The sequence below is a fragment of the Melopsittacus undulatus genome, chromosome 6 (genome assembly GCF_012275295.1).
Source record: "Melopsittacus undulatus isolate bMelUnd1 chromosome 6, bMelUnd1.mat.Z, whole genome shotgun sequence".
Taxonomy (NCBI): Eukaryota; Metazoa; Chordata; class Aves; order Psittaciformes; family Psittaculidae; genus Melopsittacus; species Melopsittacus undulatus.
Genome location: NC_047532.1, coordinates 61,821,427 through 61,839,989, shown reverse-complemented (window position 1 = coordinate 61,839,989; position 18,563 = coordinate 61,821,427). Strand labels below are relative to the sequence as shown.

Below are 18,563 nucleotides of genomic sequence, written 5' to 3'. Positions count from 1 at the left end.
AGAAAGTAAAAAAAAAAAGAGACAATAAAACCAAACATTAAAAAACCACCAACTTCCTACCTTTTTTATTGGGGAATGTATTTTTCTTCTTCCTGAGCTTTCACTTAGCATTACTAAGCAAGACAAACTAATGAAGTACAAGGGAATTAAAATAGAAGTACACATACTAGTGGTTCCAGGTACTTCTGATGAAGTGTGAGAGTTCCTGTGCTACTAACATAAATTTCATTCATTAATTTAATTTTTCATTTTTTCTCAAAGAGGAAAAACTTGTCAACAAGACTAGCCATATTTGCCATGAATTGGAACCATATACCAATGGTTCTGTGTCTGTGACACCATATACCCGAAGCGCATTTAATAGGGGACTATATAAAGGAAAACCAGGAAGATGTAACTTTAGAACAAAATCAGCAGGTAAGTCTCTCATTTGCTAACTGTTACAAACAATGCTAATAGCAGAACAGAGAATATGTACTTTCTTTTTGTACTTCATTATCTTTTATATGTGTTATTGTTATCTGCCAAGAATCTTCAGACGTAGAGCCTCATACTGATTTAATTCCTTCTTTGAGGTTAAAAGCCCCACACAAAACACCACAATCCCCAAACCCACCCAAACCCCCATGTTTATCTAAAATCTTCCAGTACTTTTTTACCTCTACTTCCACCACCTGCAGGCTCAGCTAATATACAGTTACAGCTGTAAGGGAACTACAATGGTTAAATACCTAGTAAGATACTAACTTTTTCCTTTAATTTCACTAAATAAGGAAAAGATTGTTGTTTTTTTTAGTGAAAAATAAAATATTATTTTTGTGCTAGTGATGTAATTATAGTTTGTAGAAGTGGTTTGTTGTTGGGTTTTTTGTTATGCTTCTTCCTCTCTCTCAGCTGTTTTAACAATTGATAACATGATACTATTTCAGATACTAAAATATGCTAGTAACTCCTAGTAGGAAACCTCATTTACAGATATTCTGAAACATATACTGAAGTTTTAAAACATATACTCACACAGAAAACTGTTTGTTCCCCTGCCTTTCTGTTGTCCTATGGTTCTCAAATGAGAAAGTGATGTCAGGTGCAAAAGAGAGAGTTGAGATCCTTATCTTTGCAGCCTGTCAGTAGAGTTCTGATCTTCCCAGCCTTTTCAGTTTCACTTCACATCTTTTCCAGTTTCAGTTAAACTTATTGTTAATTCAAAATTTATTTTATTGATCTTGTTAAATTGAGATAGAAATTTTGAGGAATAAAATGTTTGAAATTATTAAGAGAAAAGATGACAGAAAGACATTAATAGATACAGCTGTTGAAATGTTTGGTTTGAAATTATGAGAATAGAACCAGTAACACTTTTTTGTTAACAGAACCACAGCAAGTGATCAATGTTAATGCAACACTGACAGCTGATAATGCTGTCCAAATTAAATGCAAAAGTCAACAAGTGTATGGAGCGCAAAAAATATTTGAATTGACTTGGGAAAATGATGGAACAAATGACTCCAAACACGAGTGTGATTTTAAAAAAGAAAATCTCTCATACTTAACAAACTATACATTTACGGTAAGTGGGCTTTTTAAATTAAGTATATAAAATATTGCTATATTTTCATTGTTTAAGTGTATTATACTTGGGTTTAGGAAAAGCAAATATGATGTCAGAGGAGTTAATTTGTGGGTCTGTAGACAGCAGATGTAAAGAAGTAGCTACTGCCTTGGAAACAAAATGCAGATGTGCCTAGCCTATCAATCAATCAATTGATCAATCATTCCCTTGTGTGCTATTCCACATAGGTTCTGACTGCATGAAAAATACAAGCTGAATAGATACTTTGTACTTGAGTAACAGAGAGAAATTTGGGTGTTCCATACGTTTTAAAATAGTTTCTTAAGTATAGCTGATATTTTCATGTTTAAAACACATTTCACTTGCAATCATTTCCATCAGAGGATAGATATGGGACTTAGGTCTTGAGATAATTGCTCAGAAATAAATTATTCAATATTTTTCACTGTGAAGACTTCTGATGCTTTGAGGACTGCTTAGTGTAAAGCAGTTTAGATCCTTTCCCAGTTGTTATTTCCATGCAAAATATATCATCCTCTGTTTACAAGCTTCACTTTCCTGAAGGCCTCCAGCTATTTTCTGTTCTTTGAGCCATTTCATCCTTTTGGCATTCGTTGTTTGCAAAGCCAACGGTCTTATGTGGCCCCCCGTAATAATAAGAATATTTTTCATATCCTGGTAGCATTTCTCCATAAAGTTTAGATAAAAAAGCAGGAATGATGGAGTTTTATTATTTTCAGGAACCAGTTTAGTTAATTTTTCACAATCTTTTATTCTTTTCTCTATATTTTCCTGAGAAAATGCAGTATCAGAGAACTTCAATAGTCTAGGTTTTGTTCCAAGGCTTTGTCAGTATTTTTTCAAGAGATTCTGCTCAGAAAGCTTTGTATTTGGAAAATAAAGATGAGGTCCTGTAGGATCAAGAAATGCTTGCATTGCCCTCATAGTACAAGACCCCTGCACTCTTTGAAGCTTTTTGTACACCAATTGCAGTGAGCAGTTTGCTTTATAGAGAAATTATTTTCTGCTTGGCTCTAACCCCTGGCTTCTGCTTTTACCTTATTTTGTCCAATTCTCACTGGAAAAAGAGAGGAAGCTTTATGGCCTTAACCGGTAGTGAAAGAATACTGGGTCAAGTTATAGAACACTCAAGGAAAAAAAAAAGCCAAGAAACAGATCACCTGTGAGAGTTGGCAGATATCACAATTTCCTTCTGTCTGGACTGGATTGTTCAGGGAATAAACAGGAGCCTACCTAGGATACTTTTTGTTTAGTGATATTTTGACTCTAACTGCAATTTAAAAGATTCAATAAATGTAATATGTATTATGAAATATGTATTATGAAATATAAACACATCCACAAAGAGTTAATTGTCTTAACACCAATTAAAGTACCTCAAATTTTATGTTACAAGACAGCAGCTTATTTGAATATTTATTTTGGCTTCTATAATCCAAACTTTTATGAATTACTTCCCATACAGGAACTTTTATTAAAAATATCTGATTCCATTGACTATTTGTATATTTACTGTTGAAGCAAATAAAATAATGATGTTTAATTATATATTGCATGGTTAATTTTCAGATTTGAGGGATTTGGTAAGAGATAATTTGATTTCTTCCTTGAGATACACTTAGTACTTATTTTGTAAAATGTGTCTCTTATTTCACTAACTAATCAGTCATCTACATATTTTTTGATTTAGATCTTGCTATGACCTAGGTAGAAATCTGAGCTGCACCACAAATAGCTGTACAAAGATTGACAGCAGATCTTACTGTCAATGAGGCTGATTCATTGACAATAGACAGATGCATTTCAAATATCCATTGTACTTAATTTTTCTTAAAAAACTTTATGCAGAAATATTGACTTGTTATATCTTTGTTATTCTCACCCACTGCATGCAGATCTTGGTGTTTAATGGAGAATATAGAGGGCAGCCAGTAAAGACGAGTATAAAAACCAGATGTAAGTAAATATATATACAGCATTTTTACTTTTAGACTTTAGCATAGTATGGATAGTGTAAATTGTGAATTGTTACAATTGCTCCTAATTAAAAGTCCAAGCTGTCTGTTCTTATACTTAGTAGTTGATCTGCACTTGAAAAAATAATACCTTCACTCAGCATTAACAGACCATGTTGACAAGTCATTAACTGTAATTCAGAATTATGACACAGCTGTGGTTTCTTCAGGAAACATTCAAGTGCAACTAAAAATTAATTTCTCTAACTTAAATTATTCACTTCAGAAATATTTTCCTGTGTTCAGATCCTGTATTTCAGGAGCTGAACATCTGAGAGGAGACAAGCATGGTAATGCTGAACCAGTGACTGAGTTATAGCATTTTGACAGGTGGATATGGATAGTTTAAATGAAAATATTCTTCATGAAAAAATAAAGTTACTTTCTTTTCTTTGAGCTTAAAATGTTTTGGCACTTTGGAATAACAAACTTAAATTAAACCACTGAAAAATAATTGTTTCGTTCAATTAATTATGTATTGAAGAAATAATAATTGTATTCTTTTTCTGTTAGATAATTCTAAAGCCCTGATTATATTCTTGGTGTTCTTGATCATTGTGACATCAATTGCTTTACTACTAGTTCTGTACAAAATCTATGGTCTTCACAAAAATAAGCTTAGGTAAGCTTAATGTTTCTTGCTCGCTCTCAAATGGGGTGGTGTGTGGGCTTTCTGTTTTTCTACGAGATTTCCCAATCAGTAGTGCAAAAATGTTACAAATTTGATATTTTATTAAAATGGGAAAATACATCCTTTTACCTTTTAATTCTTTTAAAAAAACCCACAATTTATGGTGTTTTGTCTGGCAACAAAAATACAACGAAGTAGATTTAAAAATCTCTCTGCTACAGCCTTTCTCCGTGTGCACAAGAACCGATCTGCTAGAACAAAATCTTTTGTCACTAGGTTTGTGAAAAAATATGCATAAATATTGGAAAATCTTTCCTTCACCTTTTAAGCTAAAAGTATTGAAAATAATGCATGCTTTCTTGGAACTCTTTCAAATTCTTAATGACCAGAAACAATATCTCAGGGAGGTGTTGGTTGTTATAGTCATCTAGGTGATGTGGCAGTTGTACTGGCCAGAGAGGATGGTAATAGAAAAATAGTTGTTGACTTCCCTGGTAACTGTGCCCTGGAAAGCTTCCACTGCTACATTGCTGTGGAAAGAGGTGGTGCAATGTATGAGAGGGCATTTTTGGCTGGTAGAGACAGGGGAGTTAGGGCAATTTTTTTCAGGAACCTCTCAACCCTCTGGCAACGGCAGAACTTTGGGGACTCATCTCTTCCAGCTCCTTTACCACCTCTTCACCTATCCCCCAAGAGAGTCTGGCTTGCTCTTGGCTACCTAACATTTAGAATTAATTTTGTAATATTTTATGTATTAGGTTTCTGTCACTTATTTAGCAAAAGAAACAAAGATGGTGTGAGCAGTTACTCCAGTGAAGAAATTAAAGACACACCTGCTGTAGGTGATACAGACAAAATTACGCAAGTGGTTAAGCTGATGTGGTTCCCTTGTTTCTCTCCCTCCTATGTGTAGGGTCTGCAAGTCACAGTTATAGTACTCTTGTTTCACAGTTTGTAACGCAGTCTGCAGATTATAAACAGTCTTGGTGTTCGTATACAAACCTGCTTTTATTTAACTCATATGTATGTATTACTACTCAGAGCTTTTACAGATACTTTTGCTTTTTACAGCAATTCTTCTGAAGGCGTGAACCTTGTTACAGGTGAGTGTCATTACACATTTAGCAAGTGGAAATAAAATTAGTCACACGTCTTGCTGCTACCTTTGGATTGCTTAAATTCTAGGTTGTATACATAGATTACAGATATCAACATAATAACATCTCGACTGGAGGAAAAAAAGCCCAAGAAAACTTCCCTGTGCACCTTTTTCAAAGCAAGGATTTAAATATAAACTAGTAGTTTTTTACTGTAAAGTTTTGAAGTATTTCAAATCTGAAAGACTGAAAACAAAGATTATGTGTAATATTTTCCCAAGATTTCAAAGCCTCTGAAGAAAGGCAGAATCAGTCAATACCAGAAAGCTTCAAGAAAAAAATTTATGATATTCAAGCCCACAGAAATTAACTACATTAAATGGGAATTAATAATGTATTGATATTCAAATCCGTTTGCTTAGACGCACAATTGTTAACAAATAATTAAATCTTTTCAATACAAATGAAAAATGTATTAATGTCTAGTTAGAGATGTTACCAGTTGTTCAATCATTGCTTTATCATTAAAGATGATATTACATGTTATTGCAACTCAGAGAATAGGTTGGAGAAAATTTTGAAAAGTAGAAAATGCATGTTACATTTGTCAGTTGTTTGCACAGTAATGGATTTTACCACTGATGATATGTGATCAGAATTAAAGTAGAAGGCAATGACATGCAACTGTTGTGGGTGTTGGAGCTGTTGCTGTGATCTGAATATGGCAATTGCCACTTTGTACATAAAGATCTGTTAATGGAGTGTCCCTGCTGGTGTCCTCCTCACTTGTCTCCAGTCAGGCATCAGAACTGAACAAATTCCGTTATTCCCAGGGCCTGTTTGCTCACAGCTGGCTCAGTTAACACTTTTTTTTTTTTTTAAATGAGTGTGCTTGATTAAAATAGAGAGGTTTTCCCTTTTGTTAATTTATCTGACAATTCGAGTATCATGTTCACGGAAATGTAATTTACAAAGGCAGTAACGATAAATGTTCTACGTATCTACGCAGTTAAAGATGATGATAGGCAACTTCTGAACATAGAGCCAATACCTTCAGAGCAACTGCTGGATACATACAAGAGGAAGATTGCTGATGAAGGAAGACTTTTCTTAGATGAATTTCAGGTTTGTTATTGGCTCAAAAAACACCAGATTTGAAGCAAAGTGGTTGGAAGACTTCTGTTCAAGAGCATGTTTGAAGTATTTGCGCTGATTATAAAGAAATCTAGAAAAATGAGTTGATTATTAAGATCAAATAGGCTTGAGTTAATTTTGTTACCAGGCTGTCCTCATTAAAAGGTGATTTTTTTCCTGAAGGTGTTTTTCAGCTGAAGTATAAAATACACAGTTTGAATACTTCTAAAGTACTGTTTACTACCCTTTTTTTAATGCTTTTTCTTAATGCATAGCCATACATATATTAATATACAGGGGATATAAATAATATATAATTGTGGAGATATATTATTTATATTAAGGGTAAGAAATTTGTTTGCTTTAGATATAAGAAATAGTAATGCATGAAACAGAATGTTATGTTCACGACTCAGTGGTAGTTAATTTCTTCCATTTGACAGCAAGTAGAAGCAAATTTAAATATATGCATACCCCAAAAAAGAAATATTGTATTTTACAGAGTATTCCTAGAGTTTTCACTAAATTTTCAATAAAGGAGGCCAAGAAAAGCCATAATCAGAACAAAAACCGTTATATTGACATCCTTCCATGTGAGTATTTGCTACAGTTTCTGTATGTTTTATAAATATTTATGTTCTCAGTGCTTTGAGATAATTTTTCAAATTGTTTTTAAATTATTTAAACAGATGATCATAACCGTGTTGAGCTCTTGGAAATCCCAGGAGATCCAGGATCAGACTATATCAATGCAAGTTATATTGATGTGAGTGATTTCTGCCTAAAAAAAGTCTTAGGCACTACTGAAGAAATTCTGTAGTCTGTGTATTTCATGCAAGGGGGTTGGAACTAGATGATCTTAAGGCCCTTTCCAACCCTGACTATTCTATGATTCTATGATTTCTGTTTGATTTCTTTCCATCTCTGTAATATATTCAGTATTATTGCACTGTTGCATATTTATTTTAAAGTTGCAAATCTTTTAAATTGGCTATACTTCCTAAGAGTTGATAACATTGTACTTTGTTACAGGGCTTTAAAGAACCAAGAAAATACATTGCTGCACAAGGTATTTTTTAACCTTAAAAGAATATGCTTTATTCACCCATTTTTTTGTTAGAGAGCAGTAAAAAGTTATTAGTAATTTTATAGAAAAATCAAAAATCTGAAATTCTAAAATTTAATATGAAAAAGTTTGCCAGTGAGTTTGTGCTTAGGCAATTTAATGCTGATGGCAGACTTCTCATGATGTATAATTTTACACCATAAGTTTTCAGACTTCACAGCTATGCAGTAAGATCTATATGAGGCTTCTAAAATGTTGTAGCCTAATGGAAACAGTCATAATGAAATCAAGCTTGTGGCTGTTATTTGTGTGATCTCTGGTTAGCTTTTCAGACTGAATGGCTATGCATGTCAAGAAGCCAAGTGTTTTTTCATGTAGCTGTGCTCTGAAAAACTCCCTTTTAATACCTCCCACTAGGCCCTAAGGATGAAACCACAGATGATTTCTGGAGAATGATCTGGGAACAGAAGGCAACAATTATTGTCATGGTGACTCGGTGTGAGGAAGGAAAGAGGGTGAGAAATATCCATCCATCCATCCACCCATCCACCCATCCACCCACCCACCCACCCATCCATCCGTCTTTTGTCTGAAAACTGAATGGGTTGCTGTCCTGTGGTGAATTACATTTTCTTCTTCATATTTCATTTTCATTCTTTACTATACTCTCATTGTGGCAGAACTTATTTTGGAAAGCATACCAAAACATTGTGCTGTCTTATGGAATTACCAGTCTTATCAGAAAATGTCACTTTAGTCCCAGCTGTGAGTGGCAGAGGGTGAGCTTCCAAATTACAACTAATAAAACCAGAAAAGGGCTCAAGATAGAACTGTAGCTTCTCATAGACCTGTCATAAAAGGTATTGTTTTTATTTTTCTCCTGTCGACTATCTTCTGATATGCAGGCAATGCCCTCAGTAAATTCTAGACAGAATATCTATTTCTGTTTAATCTGTTGTCTTTGCTCTTTCTTTAACTGAACAGTTGGGTGTTTCTGGCTTGTTTTTGTTCCTTATCCCATGTACAGCAGGAAGAAGGGGAACTGCTGTTTTAACTGCTTTAAAAGATTAAAGTACTGGCAGCATGCAGATTTACAGCATCCCCAGGCAGATGTTTTAGGCAGACAGGAGTGACATCCCTCACTGAAGACTCGAAAAGAAGCCATAGAAGTAGCTGCAAACTTTTCTGCAGCCTTCAGGCAACAGCAACAATGGCTGTTCACTTTTTCAAGTAGTGCACATGATTCTTTTCCCCATGATTTTTTCCAAGTTAAATTCCAGGGGCATAAACTTCAGGACAGAGACTTAAATTTTTGGATATTTGGAAATATTTAACACTGACATCCTAAGCAGTGACAGCCTTTTCAGGGAGAAGAAAATACCTGAGAGAAGTTGGAAAAACTATACTGAATTGCCGTCTGTTTTAAATCAGACTTTCTTCTAGCTCTCAGCTCTCTGCCATTTTGCTATAGTGCTGGTCAACTAACTTTATATCTTCATAGAACAAATGTGCCCAGTACTGGCCGTCAATGGAGGGTGGCTCTGCAACATATGGGGACATCATTGTGAAGATCAATGAAAGTAAAACGTGTCCAGACTATGTAATTCAGAAACTACACATCACAAATGTAAGTTGATTCAGAAGTGTAAAGCTGGCATGGGAGCATCTATTTGGAGTCTGTAGGTGTTGAGAGATCCTTCTAGGAGAAGAGTCAGCTATCAATGGATGATGTTCTGCTTTTTTTTTTCCTAAGCAACATATAATTCAAGAGGAAACTTCTTAGATGGTGTCATTCCTTAAAGAAATAGGAGTTAGACATATATTTCCAAACTTAAAATTGTATTTTTGTTTGTACTCTGGTATCTATATTTAAGAGGAAGCTGTTAATATGCTGTTAAGCATGGAAAACTGAATACACTGGTTCCCTTAGGTATTTAGCTGTGCTTTAACATAGATATTTTACTGGTTTATGTGTATCTCGGAATAACCTTCTGCAAGTAAAATCAATGTAACTCACAGAGCACCATTATCCACCCTAGTGGTAATTACATAGTGGGACAATTACAAATTCAGGTAATCTCAATTGCATTTATAAACATAAGTGCTTAAAATTGCCATTTGGCTATGTGTAGAATCGTTAAGGCTGGTTAATTGCTTTGTTTTAGACATCTGAAATCACATTTGTTTTTCTGTGTGTAGTTTGTAATTTGTGTGTAAAAGTCTGAGATGCAATTTAATTAATTAATTAATTTATTAATCTATTGTAACCTCATCAGGCTACTTTTAGGAGACATAAGAAAATTACCAACCTGTACCCTTTGAAGTAAACAGGGCTATACACTGGCCAAGTTGTTTATGAATAGAGTAAGAGATATATTCGGAACCATAGGCTAACCTGAGAAAAAAAGTATTTTTAGCAGCACTTTGAACCAATTGCTTGTCCTCTGTTGGAGTCATTGTGTATCCCTGACTCATGGATATTTTAAAATTCAAATTGAATATGAAAAATGTCATAATCTGGAGTCCATTGGGATCATAACATTACAACACACTGAAATTTCTTTTTCAACATTTGACGACCATTGCCCTTATTTTTGTTCTGATTTGTATATCTGCACTTGATTTTGGCTTTCTGCATGTATATATATACATGCATATACTCTATATATCGTATATATATAATTTATATATATGCATATATATATTTTATATATTATATATATATATATAAACCCCACACTTCACTTTGTCTAGGGCAGAGAAAGGACAGCTGGAAGAGATGTCACTCATATTCAGTTCACAAGCTGGCCAGATCATGGAGTCCCTGAGGATCCACATCTCCTTCTCAAACTTCGACGCAGAGTTAATGCTCTCAGCAACTTTTTTAGTGGCCCAATAGTGGTTCATTGCAGGTAGATATGTTATGTTTTAGAAGTGTTGTTAATGTTAAATGAAATTATGCTATTCAGAAAAGACCTGGCAAAGGTATTTGACTGATCCCAAATTTTGTGACTTGATTACTTGAGAGTGAGGCACTTACAGATACAGAGAAAGGCCTGTTTTCAGCAGGATCTGAAGGATATTCAGATCAATAAAATCTGAAAATACAGACTTTTGGACTTCTGGAAAGCAGGCAGATAAACATTGTGCTTTTCTGGCTACGAGCATCACAATTGGCAGTATTTACCTTACTTTCATTGAAAAATACTTAAAATACAAACTCGTTTCTGTTGCCAATTAATTTACAGCAAGAACTATTTTCAGTTGCTCTGTATCCTGTTGTTACACTTTTTCTCTCTCACTCCCTCACTGACTGTTCACCTCTCGAGTGGGACTGGGACTTGATCACCCAGATCAGGTGATCTCTTTATAACCAGATCACTTCCTGCCTTGCAGTGCTGGTGTTGGGCGCACTGGGACATATATAGGAATTGATGCCATGCTGGAAGGGCTGGATGCAGAAGGCAGAGTGGATGTTTATGGCTATGTTGTGAAGCTGCGTCGGCAAAGATGCCTTATGGTTCAAGTAGAGGTATCTCGCTAGAACTCCTGTCACTTAGAACTCTAGGTCTTCATCAGTATTTTTCAGAAGTGCACTGCTCAGTCTCGGGTACTGCTGTAGTTCATTTGAAATTGTTCATAGAAAATATAGCTCTGAAGAATATGAAGAGACAAAAACTTCCAATATATTTTTAGTTTTAGAAACTTCAACTTTTTAAGCTTAGGCTTTAAAAAAGGAAAGCAAGAAGATCTTTGATTTGATAATCCAGCTCTTTCCATACAATTCACAAATGCAAAATTGGACTTGCATACTTAAACTTACTTTTCAAATTCTAAAAACTGCCTAGGTGTGATGTTCAGTTGAGTTGAGAATATAACAAAAGTTATGGACTGATGCAATGCATGTTTTTAGCTTATTTAAGCATTTTGCAGATCTTTTAAATCTCAGTTGTGTATTTCTTGAATGTCATTACATATATTTGCAGAGCACTTTTCATCCAACACACTAAATGTGCCCCAAAATGGCTAATTTGGATTTTTTATAGATCCAAAAGGTCTAATTTTTTTATATTTTTATTTAATGCTTATTCAACATTAATGCTTAATATTATTATCACTAGTACCATTATTGGAATAATAGTTTATCATAATGGTTTTAAAAAGTGGTATGAATTTATTGTTTTTTTGTTTTTGTTGTTTTCTTTTCTTTACTCTTTAACAACTTCATTTTTAAAACCTTCAAATGGGAAACACCAGTCACAGTATATCCTTATCCATCAAGCACTAGTGGAATACAATCAGTATGGAGAAACAGAAGTCAGTCTATCAGAACTGCATTCCTATCTTAACAATCTGAAAAGAAAAGATCCTCTGAGTGATCCTTCTCTGCTAGAGGCAGAGTTTCAGGTAAATAAGCATTGCATTCCAGTGCCATTCCCTCCAACTTCCATTAGAAAGTGCCTTGCACAATAGTCGTGAGAGAGAGAGATACCAGGCTTCATCTGTCACTGCTGTGCTGTTTTATCTCTCTGGCATAGAAAGTTTCTTTACCTTCATGAAAAAAAAAAAAAATAAATTAGTAAAATTTAATTCCTGCTTTTGATGTTAATATTTTTAACAAAGATATTTATCTTTGTTGTATAATATATAACCAAGTTATAACATATATGCTTGTATGTGGAGCATAGAATGATTACTTATATCTATGTGCATGATTTCCTGTGCCATTGTACATGGCATGACAGGCATTTTTAAACTATAGTACAGATGTGACCAAAGTTTAAAGAATGAAAAGAAGAAGTGATATCCAGATATCCAGAAGTGGGTATCCAGAGGGGAGCCATTTTAATCAAGCATAATAAGGAGCATCATTTTCTTTAGAGACTACCTTCCTATAAGGGGTGGCGAACACAGAACACTGGAAATCGTGAGGAAAATAAAAGTAAAAATAGGAATGCCAACATAATTCCATGTAAGTATTTTTCATAAACTCTCCCTTATTTTATCTGTTACCTTCTGTAAGATAACCTAAATTTTGAAAACAATTAGGACAGTAAATTATCTTACTGAGATGTATTTGATTATTTATTTTTCTCAACACTATAAAATTAGGAATTTCTCATAGTAATTTAAAATAGGAATTAGTTTTTTAAAATGTGAATTACTCATAGTATATATTTCAAACAAGGCAGCCTTTGTTCTGCACTCTCTTTTGAAGGATTAGCCTTTTTCTATATATTTCCCCCCTGCACATACAGGGACAGCCCCCCTCTAACACTACACCTGAGCAGCAGTGTGGTGTGATGGTAACACTTTGTCTCATGCAGATGACTTTAACCGAGTACCAATCAAGCAGGAAGATGAATGCAGTAAGGAGGGTGAACATGATTCAGATGATTCCTCAGATGAGGACAGTGACTGTGAGGACTCAAGCAAATATATCAATGCTTCCTTTATAACTGTATGTATTTAGAAGATCCACTATAAGTATTTCACAAACTAAGCTAAAACTAAACTGTAGCTTGTGCTCTTACTCTTTTGGCTTCACATATAGAATAGGATTTACCCGAATGAGAAAGTTCTGACAGCCAACTGGCAAATCCATCCGTAGTTTTAATCATCAAAATCTTCTGCATTTTGCTGCAGTAATAAGATGAATCTTCTCCCCCTACATGGTCTTAGTCTGTGCAATCTTAAATAGTGAGATTGAACACAGAAAATGTCTTTTTTTTTTCTTTCCCCACATGTGTGTTATGTTTAAAACCCCTAACTTTCCAAGTGGCCTCATGATAACAGGTATTTATAGCAGTGTGCACCTGCCTATGAGTTGTTTCATACTGATATTTTCCATATTAGTGAAATATGAGTATAGTTATTAATATATACAAAACTTTACTACTGAAAATTGGGGCCATCAGTTTTTTGGTATCATATATACCTCCAAAAGAAGGAGAGCAGTTATTAATCATTAATGGCGTAACTAATTTTAATGGAATTACTAGGTAAATTGGGTAAAGCGGAATGCTTTAAAATGCTGCAAAGTTATGATATTCAGAGTAAATATATTTTTTTACTTTCGGGTAGTTCAGCACTGACTGGTGCTCCAACTTTGTGTGGTATAAACTCAATTTCTTTGTGGTTTTAGACCTTAAAAAATACGCTTTGCAGAAAATGGCAGGGTGAGGTCTCACCCACTGCAGCATGAGCATACCTTGTTGTCGATCTGGAAGCAATACTGCTGTTAATGGAGTTGTCATTTGGCTCATAGAATTCCTGTAAAACCATTGCCTATTGTGATAGGCATATTTTCCCTATAAAGAAAAGGGTTCAGTAGTTTATTTCATAGGCTGTTCTTTAAATGATGAATTCTTTTGCTTGACAATCACTTTTCAAATTAAGGAAAAAAAAAATCTTCTTTTATAGGGTTACTGGGGTCCAAAATCCATGATTGCAACACAGGGACCACTGCAGGAAACTATCTCTGACTTCTGGCAAATGGTCTTCCAAAGAAAAGTCAAAGTCATTGTTATGCTGACAGAGCTGAAAGAAGGGGATCAGGTGAGGGCATTGTCTTCACACTGGCACATTAAGGGTCCTCTATAAGCAAAGAAAACACAAGACTCTCTCATTCCTTTCCTCTGACTGTTTCATAGGATGAGGAATTTGCATTTCCATTATTGTTTGTTCTATTATTTACCTTCGTAATTTACTTCTAATGTTTTTTTTCAAGGAGAAGAGTGTATGATGGTATATGTTATAATACAGTGACACCCCTACTACTTTAAAGTCAATACCATCTGTAAGTGCATGTGGAGGATAAAATAAAAGGAGTTTTGAATGGTGGTAAACACTGACTTGTATTTTTACCCTTTTTAGGAACTCTGTGCACAGTACTGGGGAGAAGGAAAGCAATTGTATGATGGCATAGAGGTTCAAATGACAGATGTCAGCTGTTGTCCTAGCTATACCATACGTGCATTTGATGTTACACATCTGAAGGTAGAAGTTTCTTTTTGAATTCAAAAAGGAAGTTTCAAATTTCTTTCCCTGTTACAAACTTGGCCTAAAAAACCCAGAAGGGACAATTCCCACTGCACTGATCTCCTGCTTTAAGAAATACAATTATTTTTTTTTCTTCCAGACCAGCAGACAAACATAAGTGCTATAAATTATCTCAGATTTCCCATTTAGTGAACTGCTGAGATGGTGTTAGTGGAATCTCAGGAGTTCAGCTGTCTTTTGCACTATAAGCAAAACTTGAATGTCTACCTACCTCATGCTCCTGAGGTAGAATTTGTATCACCATGTAGTTCCTCAGGAATATAAATTGTCTTTTGTAAATCAGTTGCAATAGATGTACTACGTGAATATTTTAATCTGAACATTGACTACAACTCCACTGCTGTTTTTCAGATGAAAGAAACACAGAAGGTGTATCAGTATCAGTATCACAAGTGGAGTGGCTTTGATGTTCCAGAAAACCCCAAAGATTTAGTCAGCATGATTCTTAACCTTAAACAAAAAGTTACAGTCAGACCAGTCACTGAGGACAAGAAGAATATCCGCAGTGTCCCGCTTGTCATCCACTGCCGGTGGGTCTGAATTTAGCACATATTTAACCTAGCTCTGAGTTCTGGATATACATAGCAACCACAGTTTTGGGATGCCTACCTTTTTCCCAAAGCCTTGAATTGCTCAAGCTTGGCCTTTGTGATTGGAGTGATGGAAAGTGAGCACACTTTGGCAAGTGTGGGCTGGAGCAGGCTTTCAGAGCTAGCTGCTTTCCCCTGGTACACATATTTTGAGAATAAATGCTAGGTCAGAGTGCTGTTGTAGCATACCACTAATGAGGATCCAGCAGAGCTTTTGGGTTCATCTCTTGTTCCAGTACATAAGCTAACTTTTTTAGGACCACTTCCAGGAATAGCTTTGCATACCATCTAAAACAGAGATTAATCCTGCTAACAATTGTTGCAACTGTAAATCTAAAGCTTCTGATTTCTCTCTTACTCCTTAAGTAGCCAGATAAGATCCAGGTAGCCTCTAGAAAAACTGTCTTGTGTATATTCTTAATATTAACAATATTCTTAATTTTAACAATTTCAGTACAGCAAAAGATATTTTGGAAAAGTAATTCATTATGGAGATTTTAAATAGATCTAACATTTAGCTAGAGGACTTGATGATTTTACATTTAAAATTCGTATGTACATTTTACCTCATCTTCTAGTGATGGATCACAGCAGACTGGTGTATTTTGTGCTTTAATGAATCTCTTGGAAAGTGCAGAAACAGAAGAAGTAATAGATGTTTTCCAAGTAGTAAAAGCTCTTCGTCGCACCAGGCTGGGGGTGGTCGCCACCTTTGTAAGTAAATCTATGAATTGCCAGAAAAAAAATACGGGATTACTTATCACAGTCACTAATATCCTTGTAGCCTTTCTCATTGGGAACACTACTTCTAATGAGGACTTTCATAGCCACTCAACACCACTTGGGAACTGGCTGTTAACTATAAGAATGAAAGAGTCTGTGAGATATCCAGAGCTGCAATTCTATAGCACCGTGGTAGAAGGGTACATCTTATAAAATTACAAATTGCATAAATTGATGTTTCTGCAGTTGCTTCAGGGATGGATGTGCACAGTGTCCCTTAACTCCTGCAGGTAGGATGTTAGCTCAATTTCACAACCTAGCAGCCACTAACTTGTTTTGTTTAGGTCACTCCAGATGAATTGTGTCTTTGTGGCATACACTGCATTTATTAACAATCCAGACCTAGCTGTTACAATACCTGTTGTTGACAGCTTGGGTACTCTAAAAAAAAATGGGTTTGGTACTTACAAACTAAGAAGGTGCTAAGTGACAGCTTGTAAGCTGCTACAGAGACATTACATACTGTCATGGCTTAACCCCAGCCGGCAACTAAACACAACAGCCGATTACTCATTCCTCCTGTGTTGAGATGGGGAAGAGAACCAGAAGAGCAAAAGTGAGAAAACTGGTGGGTTGAGATAAAGAGGGTTTAATAGTTAAGCAAAAGCTACACACACAAGCAAAGTAAAGTAAGGAGTTCATTCATGCCTTCCCATCGGCAGGCAGGGGTTCAGCCAACTCCAGGAAAGTAGAGCTCCATCATGTGTAATGGTTACTTGGGAAATAAAAATGCCATCACTCTGAATGTCCACCCCCTTTCCTCCTTCTTCCCCCAGCTTTATATACTGAGCATGACACCATATAGAATGGAAAGGGTATGGAATATCCCTTGGGTCGGTTGGCGTCACCTGCCCTGGCTGTCCCCTCTCCCAGCTTCTTGTTCACCCCCAGCATACTTGCTGGTAGAGTGGTGTGAGAAGCAAAAGAGGCCTTGACTCTGTGTAAGCACTGCTCAGCAGTAAGGAAAATGTTCCTATGTTATCAGCACTGTTTTCAGCACAAAATGTAGCCCCATACTAGCTGCTCTGATGAAAATTACGCCAGCCAAAACCAGCATGACATGAAATCAGAATAAAACATAGAAGCAATACTGTACACCAAAAACTGTGGAGCTGGCTTCATGTGCAATATTCATGTTCAACTCCATATTACATTTATAAAATTTAAGAAAACAGGGAAAGAATGGCTTTATTCCTGGGCTCTGACCATTCTGTTCATACTAACTTTTTTTTCTTTATATTTAAGGAACATTACCAATTTCTTTATGACACCATTGCCAGCTCCTACCCTGCACAGAATGGACAAATAAAGAAGAACAGCCAACAGGAAGATAAAGTTGAATTTTGCAATGAATTAGAGAAAACAGATCAGGAAACCCCACCAACGCCAGAGGAAAATCAGGCTTCTGAAGTATGTGATGAATTTAAGGCTGCAGATAGCACAAAGGGAGCAGAAAACTCTGCAAATGGCCCCTCAGCTCCAGCTGTAATTTAGAAACTATGTGAAAAAAAAACAACAAAAAACAAAAAGCTTTTTAATGTGCAAAAACATTTAAGAAAAAGAAGTACAAGATTTCTTCTCCCCCCCCCTTTTTTAAATGAAAACTGTTATATCAGTTTCTCAAAGGTAAAAATTTAAAGGTTTACTTGAAACTTGGTGAGAGTGGTGAAGAACTGTGAAAATTTAAGTTTTGTGTAGATTTGCATGTAATACTTCAGAAAACTTTTCACTGCTTTTATACTTTTTCTTTTCAAAATATGTACAGTGTAATACTATACTGAGCAGTGGGAAGGAAATTTTTTTACTTCTGTAACAAGGAGAAAAACAATTCAGAACAAGATGAGCGTGTTGCAACAACAGGTTTGTCTTCAACAGTATTAGTAAGTAAATTAACCTAATTGGTAAGCATGCATTCTAGCATTTCAGGAGTCCTAACCAAGAACTGCTTTCATAATACTCTGTGCAACTTGTGGAACTTTGCCAAATAGTCTGAATTGCCAATCATTTACAACATGTGGCACTTCCAAGGAATTCAGGCTTATGGAGAATCTGTAAATCCTCCCATTGTGGAATAGAAATTTCTTGCATTTTTCTAAATCGCCTCAAGGTGTCCTTGTTGCTCCACATATATTAATCAGAGGTTTCAACGTCAGACTCGAAGAATTTGGACATTGACAGTTGAATCATTGCAATCATTCTGATAAAAACACCTCATCTTTATTCTTACAGCTTATAATACAGAGTGCTTGCACATCTGTTTCTTATGCTTACTGTTATTTGAAGGGACTCCCTCAATGAATGCATATGACCTGTTTTCAGAATTGAAAAATACTTGGTTGATTTTCCTCCAAACCTTGTAGATTTTAATTGGTACAGGATTTTTTTTTTGTCTGTTAGTTTTTCATTATGATGTTTTATATGTTACAGTTGTGATATTTTCACTATTTCTTGCTGCATTTTAGCTTACTGTTTTTAGAACAAATAAAAAAATATAATAGTTGACAAGGTGGAAATTATTTTGTTCTATTGTATTCTGCAAACTGATAATTTTCTTCTAGATGCACAAAATCTTGTGCTATCCCATACATGGACAA

General features: G+C 35.3%; 1 protein-coding gene across 2 annotated transcripts in view; it reads left to right on the top strand.

Annotated features, from left to right (window-relative positions):
* PTPRC (protein tyrosine phosphatase receptor type C) overlaps positions 1–17,506 on the top strand; it is a 60,121-nt gene extending 42,615 nt beyond the window's left edge. For both annotated transcript variants that reach the window (XM_031054764.2, XM_031054763.2), the window contains 21 exons: positions 262–417; positions 1,371–1,567; positions 3,487–3,547; positions 4,120–4,228; positions 5,309–5,340; positions 6,344–6,459; positions 6,971–7,061; positions 7,158–7,234; positions 7,501–7,537; positions 7,952–8,049; positions 9,036–9,161; positions 10,289–10,446; positions 10,931–11,066; positions 11,792–11,941; positions 12,416–12,506; positions 12,862–12,995; positions 13,958–14,092; positions 14,411–14,533; positions 14,948–15,126; positions 15,765–15,900; positions 17,215–17,506. In XM_031054764.2, the coding sequence (XP_030910624.1) occupies positions 262–417; positions 1,371–1,567; positions 3,487–3,547; positions 4,120–4,228; positions 5,309–5,340; positions 6,344–6,459; positions 6,971–7,061; positions 7,158–7,234; positions 7,501–7,537; positions 7,952–8,049; positions 9,036–9,161; positions 10,289–10,446; positions 10,931–11,066; positions 11,792–11,941; positions 12,416–12,506; positions 12,862–12,995; positions 13,958–14,092; positions 14,411–14,533; positions 14,948–15,126; positions 15,765–15,900; positions 17,215–17,463 (2,591 nt within the window). In that variant the 3' untranslated portion in view covers positions 17,464–17,506. The remainder of the gene's footprint in view (positions 1–261; positions 418–1,370; positions 1,568–3,486; positions 3,548–4,119; positions 4,229–5,308; positions 5,341–6,343; positions 6,460–6,970; positions 7,062–7,157; positions 7,235–7,500; positions 7,538–7,951; positions 8,050–9,035; positions 9,162–10,288; positions 10,447–10,930; positions 11,067–11,791; positions 11,942–12,415; positions 12,507–12,861; positions 12,996–13,957; positions 14,093–14,410; positions 14,534–14,947; positions 15,127–15,764; positions 15,901–17,214) is intronic.
* The last annotated feature ends 1,057 nt before the right edge of the window (positions 17,507–18,563 follow it).